This window comes from Humulus lupulus, chromosome 9 (assembly GCF_963169125.1).
Source record: "Humulus lupulus chromosome 9, drHumLupu1.1, whole genome shotgun sequence".
Lineage (NCBI taxonomy): Eukaryota > Viridiplantae > Streptophyta > Magnoliopsida > Rosales > Cannabaceae > Humulus > Humulus lupulus.
The window spans coordinates 179,650,069-179,676,698 of record NC_084801.1 but is presented as its reverse complement, the minus strand read 5'-3'; the positions used below and the strand labels follow the sequence as shown (position 1 = coordinate 179,676,698).

Below are 26,630 nucleotides of genomic sequence, written 5' to 3'. Positions count from 1 at the left end.
AAAGGAAAAATAGGACTTATCTAGAGATGATCAATTCTATGTTGGTGTTTTCTAAGTTGAACTTCAACTTATGGGTGAAGCGCTTTTAACCGCTTGACACATTCTTAATCGAATACCGATGAAGAAAAATGAGATATCTTTATATGAGTTATGGAAAGGAAGATAACCCAACATATGGTACTTCAAAGTGTGGGGGTGTCTTTCATATTGCAAGAAAAACGAACCTAATAGAACAAAGTTAGGTTCAAGAGCCATAAAGTGTGCTTTTTTTGGTTATGCCAACAATAGTAAAGCTTATAGGCTATTAGACTTAGAGTCTAATATTGTGATTGAATCTAGAGAAGTTGAATTTTTTGAGAATATGTTATGTGACAACAATTCTCAAGCATCAACATCTCTAAAGGAGAATATGTTATATGAGAACAATTCTCAAGCTTCTACATCCAAAGTTGATTCTCAAGAGGAGAATTCTCAAAAGGATGTAAAGCAACCCTTTGAACCTAGAAGAAGTCAAAGGCTTAAAAATCATAAAAGTCTAGTAGTGGATGAGATAGATTCTCAACGAATTTCATTCTACATGGTAGAAGGAGATAGAGAGGAAGTTATTAGGATAATTACTATTGTACTTCTTGCTGAGGATGATCCTAAGACTTATAGAGAAACTATGCAATCAAGAGATAGTGCATTTTGGAAAGAAGTTATCAATGATGAGATGGATTCCATTCTATCCAATAACACTTGGGAATTGGTAAACCTCCCATCGGGGTCTAAGCCAATTGGGTGTAAGTGGGTATTTAGGAGAAAATGCCACACTGACGGCATTATCCAAACCTTCAAAGCTAGATTAGTAGCTAAAGGGTTTAGGCAAAAGGAGGGTATCGATTATTTTGATACTTATGCGCCTGTTGCAAGAACAACTTCTATAAGAATTTTGTTCGCTTTAGCTTCTATACATAACTTGTATGTTCATCAAATGGATGTCAAAACGGCATTCCTTAATGGTGACCTCAACGAGGAGGTCTATATGGAACAATCTGAAGGGTTTGTCCTACCAAAATATGAACATAAAGTTTGTAGACTTGTAAAATCCTTATATGGATTGAAACTGGCTTCTAAACAATGGCATGAGAAATTTGATCAAGCCATCATGTCTAATGGGTTTAGACATAACAATGGAGACAAGTGTTTGTATTCCAAAACTTGTAAGGGATATGTTATCATTGTTTGCTTATATGTGTATGACATGCATATTCTAAGTAATAGCATGAAAGGGATAGAAGAAACGAAGAGGTTTCTATCATCAACCTTCAAGATGAAAGATCTTGTAGAAGTTGATACCATACTCGGTATCAAAGTAAAGAAACATAGTGGGGGTTTTACGTTAGGGCAAGCCCACTATGTTGAGAAAGTATTGAACAAATTTAACCATCTCAAGGTTAAAGATGCCAATACTCCATTCGACCATAGTGTAAAACTAGAGAAGAATGAAGGAAGAGCGGTGGCTCAATTGGAGTACGCTAGTGCTATAGGGAGTATAATGTACGCTGCCCAATGTACTAGACCTGATATAGTATTTACGGTAGAGAAGAATGAAGGAAGAGCGGTGGCTCAATTGGAGTACGCTAGTGCTATAGGGAGTCTAATGTACCCTGCCCAATGTACTAGACCTAATACAGCATTTGCGGTAAGTAAACTTAGTAGGTTTACAAGTAATCCAAGTGTGGATCACTGGAAGGCAATTGGAAGAGTCCTAGGTTATCTCAAAACCAAAGGACTAAGCATTCACTACTCCAAATTTCCTTCAATTTTAGAAGGATATACAGATGCAAGTTGGATATCCAATCTTGGGGACAACTTGTCAACAACTGGTTGGGTATTTACACTTGGTGGAGGTGCAATTTCGTGGGGTTCCAAGAAACAAACCTGTATATCTCATTCCACTATGGAAGCAGAGTTTATAGCTCTAGCTGTTATCGCTAAAGAGGCCGAATGGTTAAGGGATCTGTTGATAGAGATTCCCCTAATAAAAGATAATGTATCTACTATATAGATACATTGTGATAGCCAAGCGGCATTGGCTAGAGCATACAACTGAGTGTATAATGGGAAGTCTGGACATATTAGTCTAAGACATGGATATGTAAGAGAATTGATTCAAAGAGGATTCATCTCAATATCCTATGTGAGAACAAGTGAAAATCTGGCGGATCCTTTCACTAAGCCACTAATGAGGGATTTAGTGGCTGCATCATCTTGAGGGATGGGACTTAAACTCCCTAAAGAGATTCATGATTGATGGTAACCTATCTTAACACTAGTTATTCTACTAGTGTTAGGTTCAATAGGTAACAACAAGTCAATCGAGTAATTATTAGTTGTACTCAAAACAAGTCCCATCTGAGATATTGAGTACTTGTGTGTTACCAAGTGGAGGGTTAAAACCGAAAGGTTTTTTAATAGAATTCAGTCTTTTAAAGACAAGTATTTTTGGTAACAAAATACTGTAAGAATTCTACCTATATGGACCTAGGGGTGGTGCCGCCTCTCATGAGAATTGGGAGTATTCTCAAGAACGTCCATGAATGGAAAGTGCACATGGCCATTAACAGTGCAAAGCGAGACATAGAGGTCTGAAGTGAACATCACAAAGGTGTGTGTGTTATCATTGATTTGTTAATCATGAAAAGATGGTTCAATGCCTAGTGCAACCAAATTTTTGACAAATTTTGTGATAATTACACTATAGTAATGTTCAAGTTGAAAAACACTTTGCTTTATGCACTAATGCAATGACTCTTATAAGAGAGAGTTACAAAATCATTTGGGAGGGTTTGGAACCATTTGGAAAAACAACACATTTTTAAGTGCTGAAATTGGTCGGTGGCCGCGGCCTGTGGGACAGAGACTAGTGGCTGCGGCCACTAATGTCTCTGGTCGCAGCCACAGGCCAAAAACTAACCAATTTTTCAGTTTTTTCAATCTTTGTTGAACGGCTCAAAAAATCCAAATAACTCCCAAATCTCTTTTTTAATTCCATATTAATCCAATTAAACATTGGTAATAGCCATGGGGGTTGGTGGATTTTGAAATTCAAAGGGTGTCTCTAAATTTCTATAAATAGGAGCCTGTAGCTCACTTGTAAGACACAACATTTCTATCCATTAGAGCACTTGGCTAGAAACACCTTCAGGCTTGATTATTCCAGAAAGCATTTCCAATATCTGTGAGAGATCCCTTAGTACTTGAGTTAGGGGGAAATAAGCTTTTGGACAAAGGTTTCGAACCTTGTTCAAGTTGGTGATCCCCAACACTCTTCACTTTGGTTGTGTGAGTGAGAGTTCTTAGTTCATTGTTCTTATTCTTGTTCTTTTATTCTATTGCTTTTCATTTCTTCTATTATTCTATATTTACTCTTTTATATGTATCTTTTGTTTTAGAGTTGTAATCTCTTCTATATCTTTCATTCTACTACTTCTAGTTTATTTGTATCTTGTTGTCTTAGAGTTGTATCTTCTATTTCTATCATCTTCTACCTCTTTCTCTATATTTACATGTAATTTTTGTCATAGAGTTGTAACACTTTTTAATCAATAATATTTATTTGTAATATTTAGTTTAGAGTTGTAATTATCTTACCTATTTCCATTGAGGTAATACATATTTTCCTAACAAGCATAGCACTGTAGCGCTCTAAGGCCAGCGCTACAAGGAGCTGTCTTCAACCTCTGGTTTTCTCTTTTGAATTTCCTCAGGCCAAAACTCCCTAAAAATCCTCCCAACCTCAACCACACAAAAAATTGAGCCTACCATCCCCTACATCTCATCCCACATAACCCAACAATATAAAACTTAATCACATGCACCATCAAACAAAGAAATCAAGAATTGAACTCAAGAACTCATCAGAAAACCAGAAACTACCTAGCAATTCAAAATGACCAAACCCAGAATTCCTCACCTTTAATGGAGAGTCCAAAACTAGGTTGCCTTTAGTATCCTTCCAGTCCTTAGCTCCTCGGTTCCCAACACTCAATACCTTGAATTCCCATCCAAAGTTTAAGATTCAAGGCTCAACACAACAGAGTTCAGCAATCCCAGAAAATAAACTAGAAACCTGACCTTAATTGAACTTAATTCCAATAGAACCTCCTAGCTTCACCAAGGACCCAATTTCCAAGCCTTAGCCTAAGCCTCCTTTGAATTACAGCTCCAAAAATTCTCAAGAAATGGTGCAGGGAGAAGAAACCGAGTAAGAGAGAAAGGGGGTTAGCTTTTGTGTTCTCTTTTTCCTTCTTTCTTCCTTTTTCCCTCAGTTTCCACTATATTCTACAAATCCCACTAAGTGCAAAAAGGAAGATTAATACTTATCCCTTTTTAAACATCAAAAGACCATTTTGCCCTCCCAAACATAACCAAGCCTTTAAGACATTCTAAGGGCATTTTGGTCATTTGTTCCCATTTCCTGCTAACTCCTCGAGTGTCCCTAATAATTACCGCTTACATCCCAACACCTAACGAATGACCAAGTATTTTCCTCAATATCAAACAGTCTCCAATATATTTCCCAAATTCCCAGAAATACCCCCAGGCTTCCCCAAGTCAGGTATAAATCCCCACCGTGACTTTTCTGCTAAACCGCTCACTAGGATTGCCTCGAGTCACAAGCTGCAAATATATCCACATAATAATATGGTCTCACCAATTTATCACAAATAATACATTTATGCCCTGAACGAGCCAAAATTACGAATATGCTCTTATAATCTAATCAGGGTCTACATGCATACTAATACACATAATCATGCATCTCATATATCCAAATGATCATATAAGCATGCTTATCACATGATCATACATTTAATCATTTAAATGACACATAATCCAGTTATGCCCTCCCGGCACACAAATCAAAACCCGTAAGCCCTATTAGTAATTTTGGGTCATTACATAATGCTTCATATTTTTCTCATTTTCATTGAAATATAAATTCAAAGAGTGGGCTTTAAAATATGAACCTGCTATGGCTTTAGGAACCACAGAAGAATTTCTTTGAACCTCGGGAATTTTCACAGCTTTCTTGACTTTTGGAGAAATAGAAGGGTCCTCTGATGGTTCAGATTCAACTTCGGATGCAACATTATCATCAATTGAGGAATCATCTTCAAATGGATCAACATCAGAGGGTACAAATGCTTCAGATGGGTCAGGTTCAGAGGAGGAACATGGTGGAGGAATTTTCTTCACCTTTGTCCAAAACTTTGAGAGAGGAGTGGAACCCATGGGAGAAGATGCCTTTGGAGTGGAATTCGAATGGTGAGAACCTTTGGACCTAGGGATTTTCGAGAAGAGGAAACCTGGAACCACCCTTTGTTTTTCTTCTTGCGTGCAAGAACATCAGGAGATTCGATGGAGTCAGAATGTGTTTTGGCCAAAGCAACTTCATGATCAGAGGCATTGTCAGAGAGAGATGCTCAGACCTTTTTTGAAGATCTAGGGACAGAGGCGAGTGGAGTCGTCGTTGAAGGAGGGCCAAGTAGAGCTTTGGGGGCTTCGAGGTCCAGAATTACCACAGCTTTTCTCGTGGTGGTGGTTGCGTCAATGAGGCTAGGCTGAGATAAGGTACTCTTTCGTGCCTTTTTCTTGGTGAGTGAGGGTGATGCAGACAAAGAGCCAGCCTTCAAGTCCTTGAGAGACCGTGACCCACTTCCCCTAGTTTTCACCATGGCTGCAAGAGAAAGAAAGAAAATTGCAACAAGGAAAAGAGAAACCGTAAACGAAAAAGAGAAGAAGAAGGATGGAGACAGTTGAGAGAATAGGACCCTAATTGTTCGAATATAAAGAATGAGAGAGTTAGGGATTTGATCTTATTCCCTTTATTAGAATATATGTGAATATACACTTTTGCAAAGTGCACGACAATACCCCAAAAAAAATTGTCAACATTAACACAAAAACAAATTGGGAAACATGCCATAAAAGGAAACTTTTGGTCTTAAAAATATTATAAAGACAAAACAAAAAAAATGTTACAACTTGCCCTTTTTGATACGCATGGATTGGGTTCCCCTTTCAATTTTCAATTTTTTTTTTATTATTTTTTGTATATAGTAAATAACCAAAAGTACACAAAATATCTCATTCTGATTGTGCCCAATGTCTTCTTGCCCTGTCCTTGGAGAAAGCAACAAACATTAATTCATAGCATATTTTTGCTACAATGTTAGTAAATATAGATAATATAAATGATCATGATTATTATTATTATTGAAAAAATAACAAAAAATACTTACTCCTATCAAAAAAATATTTTATCTAAATTAATAAGTATGTATGAGTCTTACAAAATTTTCCAACAGTATATCTTAAGCATTTGTGTGTGATTGTGAAAGTAGAGATCATTTCCCTGTATAACAATGTTAGCCTTTTTCAGGGTCACTGCCCTATGTGGCAATTTTTAGCCTTTTTCTCAAAGAGTACCTAGATCAGACGCTTTCACACTACACTGAGGGTAGCCTTTATCAGTGGTAGAGTATCTTCTACATAATTTTTGTTACATAGTTCCAACTTACTCAAAGATAGCAATCACACAACAATGCAGGTAGCTCTATTCTAAAATGGAGCCCGAGAATACCTTTTAAGGATCATATGCTCACACACTATATACATAGATTGATTTGGAAGAATATTAGTTGGAAGGACTATTTATTTTGATTTGTTTTTTTTTTTAAATGTGCATGATATATATTAACTATAAAGTCTAACATGCACTAAAAATACATTTTGTCATAACGTTGAGACTTTCTCTTTCGACAAGAACAAGAAGACATCAAGCAAAATTTTCTAGTATAGGGATATGGCACATCAAAAACAATATTTAATTAGTACAAACCTCCAAGGATTTCCTGAGGGAATCAAACCTAACTGTATCAAGGGATTTTGAGAAAATATCAACAATTTGTTTGTCAATCTTAATATATTCTAAGACGAAAATTTTATTTTCAACAAGTTCTCTGATAAAATGATGACGAATGTCAATATGTTTAGTGCGAGAGTGTTGAACATGATTTTTTGAGATATTAATTTCACTAGTATCATTGCAAAAAATAGTCAAATGTTCAAGATCAAACCCATAATATGTCATCATTTCTTTCATCCATAATAATTGAGTACAGCAGCTTCTTGAAGCTATGTACTCAGCCTCAGTAGTTGACAAGGAGATTGAATTTTGTTTCTTGCAGTGCTAGGAAACCAGATTGTTCCGTAGGTAGAAACATCACCACTTGTACTTTTTCTGTCATCTGCATTGCCTGCCCAATCATCATCACTAAACATAAACAAGGTTAGAGTTTGTTTCCTTTGAGTACCAAATTCCATACTCTTGAGTACTATTCACGTAGTGAATGATTCGCTTTACAGCTGTCACATGAGATTCCAAAAGATTCCCTTGATACCGAGCACACACCCCAACATTGTAGCTGATGTCAGGACGACTAGCTGTGAGATACAGAAGACTTCCAATCATGCTTCTGTATAATGTTGGATCTACCTTTACACCATTTTCATCCTTGGTCAGTTTGACCGTGGTTCCCAATGGTGTTTAGACATGTTTAGCAAACTCCATCGCAAATTTCTTGATCAAATTTTTGGCATACTTACTTTGAGAGAAGAAGGTTCCATCTTCTGTCCGTTTGACTTGCAATCCTCGGAAGTAATTTAACTCCCCTACCATGCTCATCTCAAACTCATCTTTCATTTGCTTTGACAAATTCCTGGACTTGAGTGTTAGAAGTGGAACCAAAAATAATATCATCGACATAAATTTGAGCAATAATAATGTCAGAATCAACATTTTTAATGGAAAAAGTTTTATCAACTCCACCTCTCTTATAACCATTTAAAACAAGAAATTGAGTTAACTGTTCATACCAGGCTCAGGGAGTTCGTTTCAAACCGTAGAGAGCCTTTTGAGTTAAAAAATATTATCTAGAAAATGTGGATCTTCGAAACCCTTTAGTAGTTCAACAAATGCCTCTTCATTTAATATACCATTAAAAAACGTAGATTTGACATCCATTTGGTATAGTTTAAAACCAACAATGCATGCCACGTCTAGTAATAGCCTAATAGACAAGTCTAACAACAGGGGTAAAGGTTTCATCAAAGTATACCCCTTCTACTTGTGTGTAACCTTGTGCCACCAACCTAGCCTTATTTCTAATTATTTTACCAAATTCATCAGTTTTATTTTTAAAAATCCATTTAGTGCCAATAATGTTGGTGTGATTAGGCCTAGGAACAAGAGTCCAGACATCATTTCTAGAAAATTATTCCAACTCTTCTTGCATTGCTTCAATCTTGGATTCATCACACAAAGCCTCTTTCACATTTTTAGGCTCAAATGATGAAGTAAAATACACAAATTGAACAAGATTCACATACCTTCTTCTTGTGACCATACTATCCTCAATGTTACCAAGAATAAGGTTAGTAAGGTGATTCTTTTTAACTCTAGCATAAGCTTTCCTCTGAATTGAATCTGTGATCATTTCTGGATCCTCCTTCACTGTTTGTCCAGAGGTTGTTGCAACAGATTCGGTTTCTGTTACAACTGTTTCTGAAACTGTGGGCACAAAATCACTTCCAGGTACATCAGATGATTATCTTTGAGTATTTTCATCGATGAACCTGACAATTTCTTCTTCACTGGAATATTCAAAAAAAAAAAATCAAATCATTAATGATAACATTTGAAGATTCCATCACATTTTGAGGTCTCATGTTATAAACACGATAAGCTCTACAATTAGTGGAGTAGCCAAGAAAAACACCCACATCACTTTTGGCACCAAATTTTCCAATATTTCCTCGATCCCTAAGGATGTAACACACACAACCAAATACTTGAAAATAACTTACGTTAGTTTTTTTACCTTTCCAAATTTCATATGGAGTTTTGCTAGTACCTGATTGTAAGAATACATGGTTAATTATTTAACAAGCAGCGTTAGTTGCCTCAGCCCATACTCTTTTTGAAAGTTTTTTGCTATTCAACATTACCCTAGCCATTTCCTTTCAACAACTCCATTTTGTTAAGGAGTTTTAGGCATTGAGAACTCATGAGAAATAGCTAGTGATTTACAAAAATCATCATAAACAGTATTCTCAAATTCTTTACCATGATCACTTCTGATTCTTACAATCTTACCTATATTGTAATCCTTTTTAACTCTTAATTTCATGCAGAGTTTTAAAAGCATCAAAAGTATCTGATTTTTCTCTCAAGAAATCAACCTAAGTAAAGCGAGAAAAATCATCAACATAAACAAAAATATACATTTTTCCCTTAATACTTTCAACTTGAATAGGACCTATAAGATCCATATGCAAAAGCTCAATAACTTTTGAAGTATTAATTCTTGTGACACTTTTTTGAGAATTTTTCAATTGTTTCCCCAACTGGCAAGGTTCACATTTACCTATAAATTCTTTACCCAATTTGGGTAACCCACGAACTAACCCTGCACTTGCAATCTTTTCAAACTTTTGAAATTTATATGTCCCAGTTTTTCGTGCCATAAATCTACTGTATTACCTATGACCGAATGACATGTGAGTATGTGAGTGTTGGTGAGAGTGTATAAAAATTATCAATGGATCTATATCCTTTGAAAACACTCATACCAGTTTGATCAACAACATTGCAATAATCATGAGAAAAATTTATCGTGAAGCCTTGGTCACAGATTTGACTTATGCTAATCAAATTAGCCTTAATTCCTTCTACAAGAAAAAAATTTCTCAATTTCGGTAACCCATCAAGATTTAGGGTACCTTTTCCAACAATATTTCCAGCTATACCATCACCAAAAGTTACAGCACCACATTTCGAAGATTTGAAATGAGTGAGTATACTTATATCACCTGTCATGTGTCTAGAACATCCACTATCAAAATACCAAGATTTAGATGCACGAGTTTTATAACAAGTAAATGCAACGTGACAATTTATCTTTTTTCTCCATCGAAACCTTTTTGGATGGTTTTTTCACAATCTGTTTTGTTCTACTATAACGATTGAGATAATTATTTTTGAAAAAAAAATCATCATAGTAAAACATCTAGGCCGAATGTGCCCTCTCACTCCACAGAAATGACAAATGGGAACAAAATGCCCACTTTTATTGCTTCTGAGAACCTCGGTCTGTGTAAGATCTATTGGAACAGACTGTAGTTTTGTAGCATCAGTCAACGGAGATGTTACTGCAGAAACGTTTGTGGTTGAGCCAAAAACAATTTCAGATTTTACAAAATGGTTTTGCCTTTTGATTTAGACCCATTAGATCCTAATCTAGAAAAATTACTTGCTTGTTGACCTGCAACAATTACATCATCCAAAATCCTAGAATTTGGATTAAGCATTTTTACACCTTTAACCATGTGATTAATTTCATTTGATAATCGCTTAATTTCACAGTCTTTAGCAATAACTTTCTTCTCAAGATTCTTTACAGTATTTTCAAGTTCATTATTCCTTTTTTGTAAAGATTTGTTATTGCTTACCATTAAGCGATTGTCAGAACATACTTTTAACCACTGATCGTTCATGTCTTTGTACGACTCTTTCAAAGAATCCTCATCCAGATCGGATTCACTGCATTCACATTCAGAATTTTGTTCATGAACTGTGTTGTTCAGACAAACAAACCTTTTTTTAACTTGTGAATTTAAAGTTAATCCAGAAACAACAGAAGTTAAGACAAGGTTTGAGTTATCTTCTTCATCGTTACTTTCAGAGTCATGATCACTCCAAGTAGCTACCATTACCTTTTTGTTCTTCTTCAGTGTATTGGCACATTCAGATTGAATATGACCAAATCCTTCACATTCCCTCCATTGTATACCTCTTTTATTGCTATTATCAAAATGTTTAGAGAAGTGGTTACCTTTGGAAGATTTGAATGTAGGCTTCTTATTTCCAATTTTTTTAATGTACTTTTGAAAATTTTTGGTCAACAAGGCCATCTCATCTTCTCCATCATTTTCATCTGAGTCTTTCTTCTTTGATGATTTGAGAGCAACTGATTTCTCTTTGAGAGCATTTGGTTTTCCCTTTTGACGGATTTGTTGATTTAGTTCAAAAGTTCGTAGTGAACCCATCAACTCCTCTACTTTCATTGTGTCAAGATTTTTTGCCTCCTCAATAGTCGTGGGCTTAGTTTAAAACCTGTCAGAAAGAACTCTAACAATTTTTCGAACTAACACACTATTTTCCAATTTTCCACCCATGGCAAAATATTCATTAGCAATATTAGATAATCTTTCATAGAATTCGGTGAGAGACTCAGTTTCAGTCATTCTAAGATTTTCAAATCTTGTAGTTAACATTACAAACCCAGAGCGCTTGACATCAGTAGTTCCTTCAAATTGAGTTTGAAGAATTTTCCAAGCCTCTTTGGTGGACTCACATGAAGAAATTAATTTTACATATCCTTCACCAACACCATTAAAGATAACATGAAAGACTTTGTTATTTTAACTAAACAATTTGTCTTCAGCATCAGTCTAGTTGATTTCAGATTTTACCTTTATGAGATCATCAGATTCAATAGGTGGTATTCGACCTGTTAAGATTGATCTCCATGCCTTTTCATCCAATGATTTGATGAAAGCTTTCATTCTAACTTTCCAATAAGGATAGTTAGTGTCATTCAACAAGGGAGGGCGCGTTATTGAACCACCTTCTGCAAAGAAAGACATTTCACAAGACACAAAACAAACGAAAAAAAATACAAGATTGCACTAAGAGTTTAGTGACCCGCTCTGATACCAATTGAAATTCCGTATTTTAATATTACCAAGTGATTTAAAATGAACAACTTAATTAAATGCGGAATACTGATTAAGTTGTTTCAATAGATTTCAGTATTATTAATACTACTCATGCAACTATTACAATAGAAACAGAAAAAACAGGTAAAAAATTTCAGAAATCCTTTCTAATAACCTACATCCATGGGGCCACACCCAGAGAATAAACCAATTAGTAAAGAAATAATGCGTACAAAATTATTGACTTAAATAATGTAAGACTCCCTCTTAAGCTATTGCCGCAATCTTGTTGTACCCTTCTCTACAAATCTGATTTTGATGAAACACTGATTCACTTGAACTCCCTTCAAAGAATAACGAATGCTCACTTCCTCCCGAAGTGAGACTTAGATTAAATCATCTCCCGGAGATCCTTATGAACACATTCACGATAGTCTTGTAGAGTCCAAGAACTTTACTTAGCTAATTGTTAGTAGTATTATAGTATATTTAGTGTTATCCTTGTTACTTTGGATTTTTGGTTCAGACCGGGAGTTATTTGGACACTCATAGTAGTACTTATAGATTTTCTAAGTTTAACCTATAGTTTAAGAATATTAAGTATAACCTAAGGTTTGATTAATGTGACTGATATTAAGGATTATATTATTATATTATAAGGTTTAGACATCAACCAATAGGATTTTAAGCACATGTTTTGAATGGTAATTAAGGATTAAGTATTTTTGAGGATTAAATTAAATAAGGGTAAAGTTTGAATGTATAGGGTCAGTCAGCAGCTTTGAGTACGTTGAGGGCTTAGTCAAGGCTGTTTACTCCATTCAAACTTAGCTAAAAATGTGTAAATTCGTGTTTAAATATTCAGCGTATGCCGATATATCGCAGCTATAGGGGGCGATATATCGCAGCACGTAGATACGGAAAACACGAATCGATGCACGGTCGCCTCGGGAACAAAGGTCCAGGCGATATATCGCCTATAGGGGGCGATATATCGCCTCCACCAGCATGTTTTCAAATACTTTTGAATTCTTTTCCTTTCAGCCATTCAAACTCCTTCAACAGTCCATCATCTTTTGAACGAGTCTCCAGCCTCTGCTGAACGATTATTCAAATGATTTTCACCTAAAAAGCCATTATTTTTATTCAAGTAAAATCAAGATATTTTCATTCCCAAACTCTATAAATAGGACCTAGTACCCAGCCATTATTCACCATTTGCTCTAAGTTCAGAAGCTGCTAGTGTTAAGTGAGTGTGAGAGTGTAAACACTTGGTTTGGGGAAAAACTATAAGCTTAAACATCATAAGCTTATCAAACACTTTGGGAAGTGAGTTCTATAGTATTTCGGTGAAGGTTAGATTGATCTTGCAATCTTTGAGGTAAACCCAAAACTCTAGTTCCTTTCTGTATTTTATGTTATTTCCTTTCTCGAAACCTTCTACTCAGTCCCCTAACCTTATTCTTATTTTGGTTAGGGAATCCAAGCTCTTAAGCACATAAGTCGGTAAGTATGTTTTTTTTTTATGGTTTAGTCTTTCCATCTCTTTCATTTCATCTCCTTTCTTTAGACTCACTCTTTCTTATGGTTTTAGGAGTGTTCCAAAAGTCCCAACTCAGTCCATAATCCCGGTAACTTTGGTAAGGAAAATAGGCTAGAATCAATATGTAATGTGCTTAAGTTATCTATATGTTTTATGTTATTAAAAGTGTTATGATATGTATATGTGTATGTTTGTAGGCTTGGGCATATGACCCATATGACTAACAAGACCCCACATGGGTTATGGGCATATGACCTACTTAGCTAGTAGGACCCCACTAATCCCATGGGCATATGCTTGTTTAGTCTATGGGACCCCCAAGTAATAATGGCCATTATAATAAGTGTATGTTATATGTATTATGTTAAGTCTTTATGTTTTCTTATGAAATTATGTATATGACTTTGTGTTAGATTTTCCTTGCTGGGCATTAGGCTCATTCCTTTCTGTTTTATGTGCAGGAAAATAAGCTTTAGAGGCGGTAAGATTCGTGACGCTTGGAGGATGTGTATCGATGATGAATGGAGTCAAGGGGCCGAGCGTTAATCGATTCGAGGATGTAGTTTCGGTTTTATGTCTTTTTATATGTATTTTCCGCACTAATTATGTAATGTTTTATTATTTTAAATTATGTTTTGTTTTAAGGAAATAGTCTCTACCTGTTTACAAGGGACTAGATAGATATCTACAAGTACACTCAACACTCTCACAAAGATTAAGGTGAGCAAACTTAATATCTACAAAGAAAACATTCTTCAAAATAACATAATGTTTACAAATTTCCAAAGTGGAAGAGATGAAATTTCTAAAGGCCTTGGCAGGGTATTTATAGGTGTAGAAATCGTCCAAGGCCAGCTTTCTCTGAGATCTTTGTAATCAATTTGTAAATTTCTCTGATTTAGGAAATCTACCAACCAGATGAATTTTGTGTCGACAGAAAAAGAAACTGATGAGTTAGCAATGTCATCAGACTTATCCGGCAAAATGAACATGGTCATTTCTTTTGACCATGTTCATTTTCGAAAACTTCTTTATTCCTGAATGAACATAATCCCTGAAAATATTCTCACATGATAATTTAAATACAATATTTTACCAATAAAGATTGATTGTGATAAACAAGGTAAACATTGTATTCACATTAAATGAGATTTTCACACTAAAAACTAGCTGAATTATATGATAATTATTTAAAGATATGCTGCTGATTTTTCTCAATTTAAAATATTTTGTCTAAAATAAAGTTAGCTAATAAAGATTTTTACAATTAGTAAGGCTTATTAAATTTGTGTTGGTCTCTATTTTTGATGGGTTGCATGCCAAGTTGAACTTTATTTTTTTATTTTTTTACAAATCCGTATTTAACCTTTAGTTTTAATTAATACTGTCATGTCTTTAACACTAACTTCGTTAAAAATTTCACTAAAAGAAAAACTCACAACATATATTATTAAATGTAATCTTCTCACTACTACAATTTAAAAAGATTTTTATTGTCAATTTTTAAGTTAGATTTTTGTTGCTTTGCACAATTTTAACGAGCGATATTTATTTAGTCAACAAAACTTTCTCCTGTTTGTTTTTGTTTATTTTTACCGAAATAGCGAGAAAGAATTTTGTCATTTTGTGTGAGAAAAGTGACGAAAATGCTCCTCAAAGAATGAGGAAAACCTTTTATCATTGCTTTCCTCGCAAAAGCCACGAGAAATGATTGTTCTATCAAAAGTTACAAGAAAGATTACCCATTTCTGATTACTTTTTACACAAAAGAGACGTGATGCCCTTTTAAAAAGTGACAAAAATGCCTTGAAACTAGGGCTGACAATTTTCGATACGACACGATGACACGACTCGAAAACGACACGAAATAAATGGGTTTGGGTGACACATTTAATTTTCGTGTCATAATCGTGTCGACTTGTTTAACACGTTTATTAAACGTGTCATTTTCGGGTCAACTCGCTTAACCCGAAAATGACCTGCTTAAGACACGTTTAAGATTATATAAACATTTTAATTTATTTATATTATGTTAATCGTGTCAATTTCGTGTCGTGTCAATTTCGTGTGGTGTCATTACACGTTTAATTGTGTATTAATCGTATCAGTTTTAGATTTGTGTCAAATGACAAATTTATTAAACGTGTTATCGTGTCGTGTCGTGTGACCCGCTAAGATAACCGTGTCGTGTACGGGTTTGGATTTCTGACACGAATAATAATCGTGTCGTGTACGAGTTTACTCTAATCGTGTTGTGTCATAATCATGTCGACACGATTATGACACGATAACACGAATTGCCACTCCTACTTGAAACATAGCATAGGAAGTGACGATAAAGGCGGGTTTTAGAATTTGTTTAAAACCAATTTTGTGAAATGATTATGAAACCGAGAAGAAAGGGTGTGGGACTAGAACTGGTTTTAAATGTTTTTCAATATTATATAGTTCTCAATACATTAAAATTAAAATAATTTGGTTATAGTCATATTACTTATTCAAATATTTGTTCAATATTAATTAATTTTTTTATATGTTCAATAAATCTAAAATTACACTTATTGTAAAACTAAATTTTAAAAAAGTATATTAAAATTACTGAATTACCCTACTTATCCATTCTTGTTGGAGATCAGTTATCTTATCATATATGTCTTATTTTCATCGAACTGCAATGTAATATAGAAGTTAATTCATACTTGCATTTCTACCAAAACAATAAGTTATAAAAAAAAGACTCCTTCAAAATAAAAAGACTCACCTTTTTCTAACGTATGCTATAACTAACATTTAGTTGGCTCCAAAACAATAATTCATGTTAGTTATGATTAATTAAGGGCATTTAGTCATAAATTAACATAATTTTATAATTGAGAATAGTTATAAATTGTTACCGCACTTTCTAAGTAATGAAATGTCCTAACTTATCTATTATCATGAACCAGTTTGCTAATGCTTTTGTTGAACTTTCTACGTCTTGTGGGCTAACAAGCTAGGTTCCCATGTTCTATCATATACGACAACAAATATCAGCGGTTTAAAGTCCCATGACAGTCATGTAATAATGCAACGATTACTATCAGTGGGTGTTCGCAAGTTTCTTTCAAAGAGTATATCGACTACCATTTCTGAGTCATGTAACTTTTTCAGGCAAATTTGTGCAAGAACTATAAAGGTTAGCGATATGGAGGAAGCACAAAAAGATCTTATTTAATATTATGTAAAATGGAACTCATATTTCCTCCAGCCTTTTTTGATATAATGGTGCATTTGATTTTACATTTTCCTGAAGAAGCAATTCTGGGTGGACTGGTATTTATGCGTTGGATGTATCCTTTTGAAAGATACATGAAAAAATTAAAGAATTACGTTGGAAATAAAGCTCGTCCTGAAGGGTCGATAGCCGAGGGTTATGTTGCAGATGAGGCTTTGACATTTTGTTCGATGTATTTCAAAGGTGTTGAAACAAGATTTAATCGTCTTGATCGCAATGAAGATGAGGTGACACCAAGAAATCTTTTTGTATTTCAATCGCAATGTCGACCTATAACAAAAGAAACTCTAAAGCCTCTTGATCGTGCGACTCGTGAACAAGCAGAGTGGTACATATACAACAATTCACCTGAAATTCAGAAATATTTGGAGTAAGTTTTTTCCCAAAAGTTGCTTTTATTTCATTGAAAATGCTTTCAACTGATTCAAATGAACACTTAGAAGAAATCAAACACAAATATCAGGATGGAGATCATAACATTTTACATAAGAAATATTTTCAGCGATGGTTTCACAAGAAGGTGAAAAAAAAAACCTACCCTATATTCTTTCATCCTTTTAAGTATTGTTTTCAATTCTATAATAATTTTATTTATTCTTTTAGATATACGACTTACAAAAGCTTGGATCGTTAGATAATGGTGACGATTTGCTAGCTTTAGCATCTAGATCAGATGATTTAGGAGCTTATTACGAATGTTGTATAGTGAATGGTGTTCGATTTATGTCAACCAAACGAGATTTAAAGAGGAGCACTCAAAACAGTGGAGTATTTGTTGCTGGAACAGAAGATTTTAACTATTATGGAATACTTGAAGAAGTATTAAAGTTAACATTTACTGGCACATATTCTGTGACATTGTTCAAATGTAAGTGGTTTAATACAGATCCAAGAAGGAAAAAAATAATTATAGAGAATAATATTACTAGTATAAACACTAGCGGGGAATGGTACAAGGATGACCCATATACACTTGCAAATCAAGCCAAGCAAGTATTTTATCTCGATGATTTACTTAGAGGAAATCAGTGGAAAGTTGTTGAGGGTGTAAACCATCGACAAATTTGGGACGTCGAGAACTGTGAAGCTAATTCAGACATTGATGTGGTACATGATATTAGCTCATCAAATTTTGTGTTGACTGTGGATCTCGGCGAGTTGGTTATGCTACCTACTCAAAATTCGATTGACATTAGTACATTACAAAATTTAAATGTTAGTCAAGAGGATCACGAGTTAGGCGATGAAGAAGCAGATGAAGAATTAGATGAAGAAGATGATTTATTAATTGATTTTTGTGAAGATGATGTTAATGCTAATTTAGTTAATGATGGAAGTGATAGTGATTATTAGTTTTATGTAATGATTACCTTTGTAACAAACACAAAAATTTGAATTTGATTTGTATTTTCCAATTTATGTTGATATTGATTTTGTTTAATGTTATTTCATTACTTAATTAAATTTGATGATATTAAATCTTAAATTTGATTTCTATTCTTATTATTAAATTTTAAATATTTATGAATACAAGAGACATGTCAGCTGATATAGCATCATATCACGGTGGAGATGGTGGTGGTCAAGACCCCACAGATCCTAGCAGGATACCCTCAACTTGCGAGTCAGGTTAATATCTAAATTTTAGTTATGTGATATATTATAATCACAATCTGTTTAAATGTTTAAGATTTACTAATATTTTTATTTTTATGTATTAAACAAATTAATAGATCGTCCTGCAAGAAGGAGGGGACGTGGCCCTGCCAGTAATGTTAACATTGAAAAACGAAGGCGGGATGCTGGCAAACCACTTGAATTGCAACTTGATCCGGCGACAGACAAAGTGGTTGGTACTGAGCACCAAGCTTTTGTTCGTCAATTGAGTACTGAAGTTACATTACTATTTCCGGGACATTATTTAGATTTTAAAGATGTTCCTCAGCAATATAAAGACCAGGTCGTTCAAAAGATGAAGGTAAAAAAAAATACCTAATTTTTTTATATTATACATTTTAGTCTATAAAAATTTAAACTAACAATTTTTTTTTTAGTATTACTATAATATCGATGGGCATCCAGAACCTGAAAGAGTTATGGGAACTTTGTATACGGAGATGCGCAAAAGATATTCAGAGAGAAAGAATATTAGGCATTCTCATTTCCAAAAATATAATTCTGGAAATCCGAATGATTTGGATAGTGCTCTCAGTGCTATTCCTGACTTGTGCTCGAAGGAGAGCTGGAAAGAAATCGTCGATTTGTTTCTGAGCCCAAAGTTTATAGCGCGATCCACGCAGAACAAGAAAAATAGAAAGGAAATGAAGTATTTGTCGACGCAAGGCTCTAAATCAATGGCAACGATCCGTAACGAATATGTAAGTAAAATACTTAACTTTATTTGATATTATTATATTATTAATTAAACTAACACTATTATTTTGTAGGATGAACCTGATGAGCATGCTATTGATGCTTGGAGAGATACTCATATAAAAAAATCTACGAAGACTTGGGTTAGCGAAACTTGCAAAGAACTACATGTAAGTTAAAGTTTTTTCTTTCTTTATTGATCTTAAATTATACTAATATTGGTTTTTTAACATTTTCTTTTGGCAGGAACAAATGACCTAAGAGATGGAGAGGCAAAATATTGAAAGTAGTCAGTCAGGTTCAGAATCTGCTTCTAGTGAAGGTTCTACTGCTAAATCAATACAGTATCAGGTTATGGATAAAGTCCTTGGCTCGAGGTCTGATTATCAAATAGGAGTGGGATACAGGCCTAGAGGGAAAGGGAAGAAGTCAACATCTAGCTCCACAAGTCGAAGTTCAAGCCAAACTCAGTCACAAGTTCCTACTAATGTGACTCCAGAGATGATGGGAGTTTTGGCTGAGATGTGGGTTAAGATGCGTGATAAAGTCGAGTCAGGAAATTTTCAGACTGATTCTTCCCTCCATGACCCACGCTATGAAAGTTTATTGCAGCAGTTCTTACCTTCTCAACAACAAGGTAGTACATCTAATCAAAGCCCGGGGACGTCGTCGATGCCACAGCAGCCACAACAAAATTCTCCAAACATATCTGGTGGTTCCTCTCAGTCGCCACTTTTTAATTATATGTTTGGACTTTCTTCCCAGTTTCCTCAGACACAACCTATGGGAAGTCAGTTGGAGGATTACCGCAGCAGCAGCAACAACAACCTATGTATGGTCAATTTGGGCCGTTCATGCAGCAGCAGCCGGTATATCGTCATTATGGAGGATCGACACAGCAGCCCATTTATAATCAGCAGTACTACACTTCTCCGAATCAACAACAGCAGCAGTCTCCTTTGATTCGCCCATAGCCTTGGCCATATTATCCTTCGCCACCAGTACCACAGACTCATGAAGGTTTGAGTCGAAGCACGAATATTGAAGATTTTTTAAATGAAACTTTTGATGAAGACAATAATAATTAGTTTAAGTTTTATTATTTATTATTAAATTTAAGTGTATATTTTTTTATTTTGAAAAAACAATTTTAGTATTTTAAAGTTGTATTTTTAATTTGGATATTAATTTAAATAATATTGATTTTATTTCTAAATTTTATTAATGTTTTTTTAATTATAAGTTTAGTTATTTAATATTAATTATATATAATTTATAAAAATTAATTATTTTTTTAAAATATATTTTACCATTACCGGCGGATTATTGCCGGCGGAAACCGCCGGTAATAATTTGTCAGGCGTGATTCTGACCAAATTATTACCGGCGGGCTCCGCCGGTAATTATCCGCCGGTAATAATATTATTACCGGCGGGAGGCTAGTTCCGCCGGCAATAATGGCCTTTATCGACCGGTTTTTACCGACGGATATTTGCCGGTGGAGACCGCCGGGAAAAGTATTACCGGCGGCTTTCCCCACTATTGCCGGCGGTTTTCTCCGCCGGTAATAACTGTTTTTCCTGTAGTGATAGAACATCAAATGTGACTTTTAATTATCATACATCGTCTACAAAATACATCTATACATAATGGGAAAATGTTAAACTATTTTATAATAAGATATATGATACAGCGTGCCCTATAAATATGACTATCTAAACCTATAAACATACAATTCACAACACAGAAGTTCAAAATCAATTTTTAAGTACACATTTAGCTCCAATAAGATATATATTGAGTTAAAGCAATACCTCAATCCAAAATACATAGTTAAAGCTCCGATTATATCCAGACTCACTACTTGTTGTACATCTTCAGAAGTGATATATATTAACACTACAAAAAAGGAGACTTTTGCCGGCGCAAATTTGCGCCGGCAAAAGTATGGTTTTGCGCCGGCAAAAACTATGGAGTTTTTGCCGACGCAATTTTGCGCCGGCAAAGAATTGCGTCGTATCTCCGTCGCTAATGTCACTTTTGCCGACGCAAATATAATGCGCCGGCAATGGACTTTTTTGGCGACGAAAAAATACGCCGGTGAAAATATAAATGCGCCGGTAAAAAAATCTGTCACGATATTGTGGAAAACACTTTTAGCGGCGCAATAATGCGCCGGCAATAGTTTAATTTTTTAGTGGCGCATTTTTGCGCCGGTAAAAGTGTATATGTGAAGGTAAGATTGAAACTCTTTGCCGACGTAATTTTGCGCCGGTAAAAGTATTTTTAAAATAATAATTTTTATTAAATTATTAATATTATTTTCAATATATTAATATTAATTAATAATTTTCAATTTTAATATATTAATAATTATTTAATTTTTTAGTAATATTATTTAATTAGAAATAAAAATAAAATTAAAATTTTATAAATAAATAAACAAAAAATTACAACTATTAATATTTATTGTCTCCACCAAACATTAAAATATAAAAGTAATTTAGTAAAATAAATGTCTCATAAATTAAATTTTAAATAAATAGAAAAAAAGTTCTACAAATGAGTACTGGCCGCCTCATCATTCCCGCCCCCATCAGCATCATCGTCCTCGTCCGAATCTTGGTCTGGTAAGTCAACAGTAAAACCAGGAGCCAATTGACCAACCTGCTTCAACAAAGCACTGAGCAGGAGATCTTGACGCCGTTGACGACTCTCAAGTTTAGTCGTATGCTTCTTTAGGTTCTGATTTTCTAGCATAATGTCCTGATTTTGCTGCAAAATGGTGTCCACTTCAGGTGGCAATTGCCCGGACATTTGAGAAGTTGACGAAGATGCTGCCCTCTTTGCGCCAATTGCCTTCAACCTAGGCAACCCCCCAAACCCTTTCTTATAACGCGAGCGGGGTCCAAGGACATCCGTGACAATATCCATATCAGGCGGGAAATGACCGTCGACATTATCGCCGACACAAGAAGCAGCAGATGATGCAGGGGCCGTACTCTGCGATGCTCGACGTTCGGTCATCTCATTCTGCACAATAAAAAGCACGTATTTCGAATTCCAATATAACATTATTTGAAAACCTAACTTATAAATTTTTAATATAACAACATATAAAATATAACTTTATTATCTATCTGCCAACATCCTATCATTAATGACTGCAGACCAGTGACTGAAAAAGAATGTAATTAATTTTGTTCCCGTATCAGGGAGCAAGTGGGCTAAAGTAAATTTGGTCATGAAAATCCATATCTGAATCAAAATCATGAAGATGTTGTTGATATATACGGTAAGTGCAGTTAATTCCATTAATGAGGAATTTACGTCTCCAAACATATACATCAACTATATTTACATGTTTTTGATTCAGATATGGATTTTCATGACCAAATTTACTTTAGTCCATAAGCTCTCTGATACGGGGACAACATTAATTACATTCTTTTTTTATCTTAGTCCACAATCATTAATCATAAAAATATTGGCACATAGATTATAAAGATTTCATTGTTAAAAATTTAATTAATAATTAATAAATAATTACTAATTGACAACAACAATTAATAATTAATATTTATTAATTATTTACTAAACTTTTTTAAAGTTAAATGATCATAAATTAGTTAAGGTTATGCAACTTACATGTTTTGTCGCCGCTGCATCACTAATCCACTTATCCTTCTTCTTGTGCAGGTGCTCGAATGTGTCGATCATGCTCGGGAGCTGGCCAGTAGATGGGTCCATCTAAAAAAGCAAATTATTTAAACATTGTGACATTTATAATATTTTCGTAAATGTAAGGATATAAGTTATTATAATTTACGTGATCATAAACATGGGCAACGATGGATTTGGAACCGTGTCCTCCTGGTATGGTCATTTTAGCTCGAGCTTCTTTATTTTTCTTCGATATACGCTTCAAAAAGAAAACAGTACTCATTAATCTAAATTGTAATTTTATAATTAAAAATTAATGTAAAATGTACGGCATACCTGGTGAGAATCAGAAACCCAAAAATCACACAGAACTGCCCAATCAGAAGAAGTGATCGACACAAAAGGTTTTGACTTCGCTCTCTCATTGTCCACCTCTCCTCCAACATCTACCCAGTGTTTCTTCATCGTGTGGCGCCAATCAGTCAGATGTTTTTGCATTTGTCTTACCATGGCATCGTTGATTACTGGATTGTCTTCTGGATAAATGAATTTTTCCTAAAATCACAATTAAAATTGGAATTTGTTAAAATATTTTGAAGATAGACAAAATATTTAATAATGAGTTATTAAAGGTTTAAAGAATGCTTACAGATAGTCTCTTTCGAATAACTTCGATATCAGCTGGTTTTACTTGTTCCCAAGCTAGTGTAGTTGGGGGTACGGTGCTACGCAAATAACGAGCCATAGAATTGTTGAACCACTTGCCGTACTTTTGAATAGCTTTTCCAGTTTCTTTATCAAACTCTACTTTCAAATGAGTAACTTTTTTGATGGCCAGCTCCTTCTCGATATTGGCACCGTAATAAGCTCCCCTGCCTCTCTTGGAGCCACCACCTGTGTCATTACTTGTTTCGGCCATTCTACATTAAAATATTCATTAATTAACTAATTCAAATTATGTATGTCTATTGTTTTTTGTTATAAAATTAACATTTATTCATTATGGTATTTCCAAACCTACCCTATTCCGACCTAGTGGATCCCTTGGAGATAGTAAGAAGTCATGTACTTCTCCTCAGTTTTTTAAAATGTTTATCAAACATTTTAAAAAAATGAGGAGCAGTACATGAATACATTGTCTATCCCCAAGACATCCACTAGGTGCATCACTATTATTTTTTGTTATTGAATTAACATTTTATTACTTATTGTCTTTCCTAACCTACCCTATTCCGACCTAGTAGATCCCTTGGAGATAGTAAGCAGACATGTGCGACTACACACTTTTTCAAAATATTTCATCAAACATTTTGAAAAAATGAGTAGCAGTACATGAATACATTGTCTATCCCCAAGGCATCCACTAGGTGCATCACTATTATTTTTTGTTATTGAATTAACATTTTATTACTTATTGTCTTTCCCAACCTACCCTATTCCGACCTAATAGATTCCTTGGAGATAGTAAGCAGACATGTGCGACTACCCATTTTTTCAACATATTTCATCAAATATATTGAAAAAATGAGTACCAGTACATGAATACATTGACTATCCCCAAGGCATCCACTAGGTGCATCGCTATTATTTTTTGTTATTGAATTAACATTTTATTACTTATTGTCTTTCCCAACCTACCATATTCCGACCTAGTAGATCCCTTGGAGATAGTAAGCAGACATGTGCGACTACCCATTTTTTCAACATATTTCATCAAATATATTGAAAAAATGAGTACCAGTACATGAATACATTGTCTATCCCCAAGGCATCCACTAGGTGCATCACTATTATTTTTTGTTATTGAATTAACATTTTATTACTTATTGTCTTTCCCAACCTACCCTATTCCGACCTAATAGATCCCTTGGAGATAGTAAGCAGACATGTGCGACTACCCATTTTTTCAACATATTTCATCAAATATATTGAAAAAATGAGTACCAGTACATGAATACATTGACTATCCCCAAAGCATCCAATAGGTGCATGTGTACCTATATCTAATACTATCATTAATTAATGATAATAAATAAACTTTTCATTGAATTAAATAAAAAGTTACATACACTTGTTTAAATTACATATCACTGTCCTCGTCATCACTAACTACAACATCATTACGAACATCACTATCACTATCACTATCGACTAGAACATTATCGTCATCCTCATCGTCTTCATACTCGACCAACGTGTCGTCTTCAAATTCAACTTCATCATCGACAACAAATTCATCTGAACCTTCGCCAACCAAATCATCAACGTTGTGCACTTCAGTGGCATTGACATCAACCCGATCATACTGAAGATTATCAAAAATTGGAAGTTCTACCCATAACTGAAATGAAGAAGAATTAACTTCTTGCAATATTGGTATATCATTTGTGGTCTCAGTATCATCAACATCGGAATTTGTGAAATCCCATACATTCCTTGGAATGTATTCATTAACGAGCCTCCAATCATCCCCATTTTTCACATCTCGAAGATAATACACCAACTTCGCTTGAGATGCGAGAACGAAAGGATCATCTTTATAACATTCTTCTTTCACATATACGCTCGTAAAATTGGATTCCACTTTAATTCTACTTGTATTGAACCATCTACACTTGAATAGGACAACACTGTAACCCATCAAGTAGGACAATTCAATTACTTCTTCCAAAACTCCATAGTAGTTCACTCCTTCCTCACTTGGCACCATTACACCGCAATTTTGTGTTTTAAGCTTCATATCACGACCACGAGTCACAAATTTCACACCATTCACTATCATCCCTGGATATGAATACACGGTGCCGCTTGATTTGTTTGCGAGAGCATACAATTCATTATTCACTTCAGTAGGTGTTGACTCATGCAAACCGTTCACCTATCAACATTAACATTGAAAGTTAGTTTTGGATTGACTAATTGGGGTTTCAGAAAAGAATTGACTAATATACATACTCTTTCTTTGAACCACTGAGGAAAATCAGTTTTTTGTTGAACTTCAAGATTCAAGCCCCCCCGTCTTCTTAATTCATCCATATGCTCACTACAAATGAACAAAAAAACTATGATTTTGGCATTTACTCGGTATATAAACCAAACATCATTATTGAAAAAATACTAGAAAACACACCTAAGGTACTCCTTAATTTCGGCACAATTGTTCAAGATATACCACTCAGCCTTTTGCTTTAACTGCGGATTGAGGAGCATATTTGATTTCTTACCAAATGGACGACCAACAGCCTTATAAATAGAATATTCCCGATTTGGTTGGGATTCAACGCGATCGTCATTCCTCTCAGGTCGATTGAATCGAGTCTCAACCCCCCGCAGGTACATTGAGCAAAAGGTTAAAGCCTCGTTCACCATGTGAGCTTCTGCGATTGAACCTTCAGGACGTGCACGATTTCTTACATATTGTTTATAAACTCCCATCGAACGTTCAATGGGATACATCCACCTAAAGTGCACGGGACCGCCAAGAATTGCCTCTTTCGGAAGGTGCAAAACCAAATGCACCATAATATCGAAAAATGCTGGAGGAAATATCATTTCCAACTTGCATAAAATGGTGATAATGTCTGTCTCCATCTTCTCAAGGTCTTTCACATTCAAAGTCCATGCACAAAGTTTTTTGACAAAACCGCACAACTCAATAATTGGCTTCCGAACTTCCGGAACCAAAAACGACCTAAGTGCGGCGGGCAACAACTGCTGAAACAACACGTGGCAATCATGTGATTTCAACCCAGTTATCTTGCCATCATTGACATTGACATTCTTCGAAAGGTTTGCAGCAAAACCGTCCGGGAATTCAACTGACTTCACAAATTCACAGAAAACTCGACGCTCCGGGACACTGAGGGTGTAACTGGCGTGCGGTTTCTTCCACTTGTTTCCCTCTTTGCGGAGGTGGAGTTTTTCCCTAATTTTCATGTCTGCTAGATC

At 34.8% G+C, this 26,630-nt stretch overlaps 2 protein-coding genes across 2 annotated transcripts; both read right to left on the bottom strand.

Annotated features, from left to right (window-relative positions):
* Positions 1–8,324: 8,324 nt before the first annotated feature.
* LOC133800375 (uncharacterized) lies at positions 8,325–11,175 on the bottom strand. Its single transcript, XM_062238333.1, has 6 exons — positions 10,362–11,175; positions 10,117–10,260; positions 9,682–9,921; positions 8,931–8,963; positions 8,686–8,703; positions 8,325–8,620 (listed from the first exon to the last, which is right to left on the bottom strand). Exons 1-6 carry the CDS (start codon positions 11,173–11,175, stop codon positions 8,325–8,327), a joined length of 1,545 nt encoding a protein of 514 aa, XP_062094317.1.
* Positions 11,176–20,331: 9,156 nt separating this feature from the next.
* LOC133800374 (uncharacterized) lies at positions 20,332–25,991 on the bottom strand. The gene is made up of 5 exons (XM_062238332.1): positions 25,813–25,991; positions 25,638–25,725; positions 25,357–25,560; positions 20,642–20,646; positions 20,332–20,599 (listed from the first exon to the last, which is right to left on the bottom strand). Exons 1-5 carry the CDS (start codon positions 25,890–25,892, stop codon positions 20,332–20,334), a joined length of 645 nt encoding a protein of 214 aa, XP_062094316.1. The 5' UTR covers positions 25,893–25,991.
* Positions 25,992–26,630: the final 639 nt, after the last annotated feature.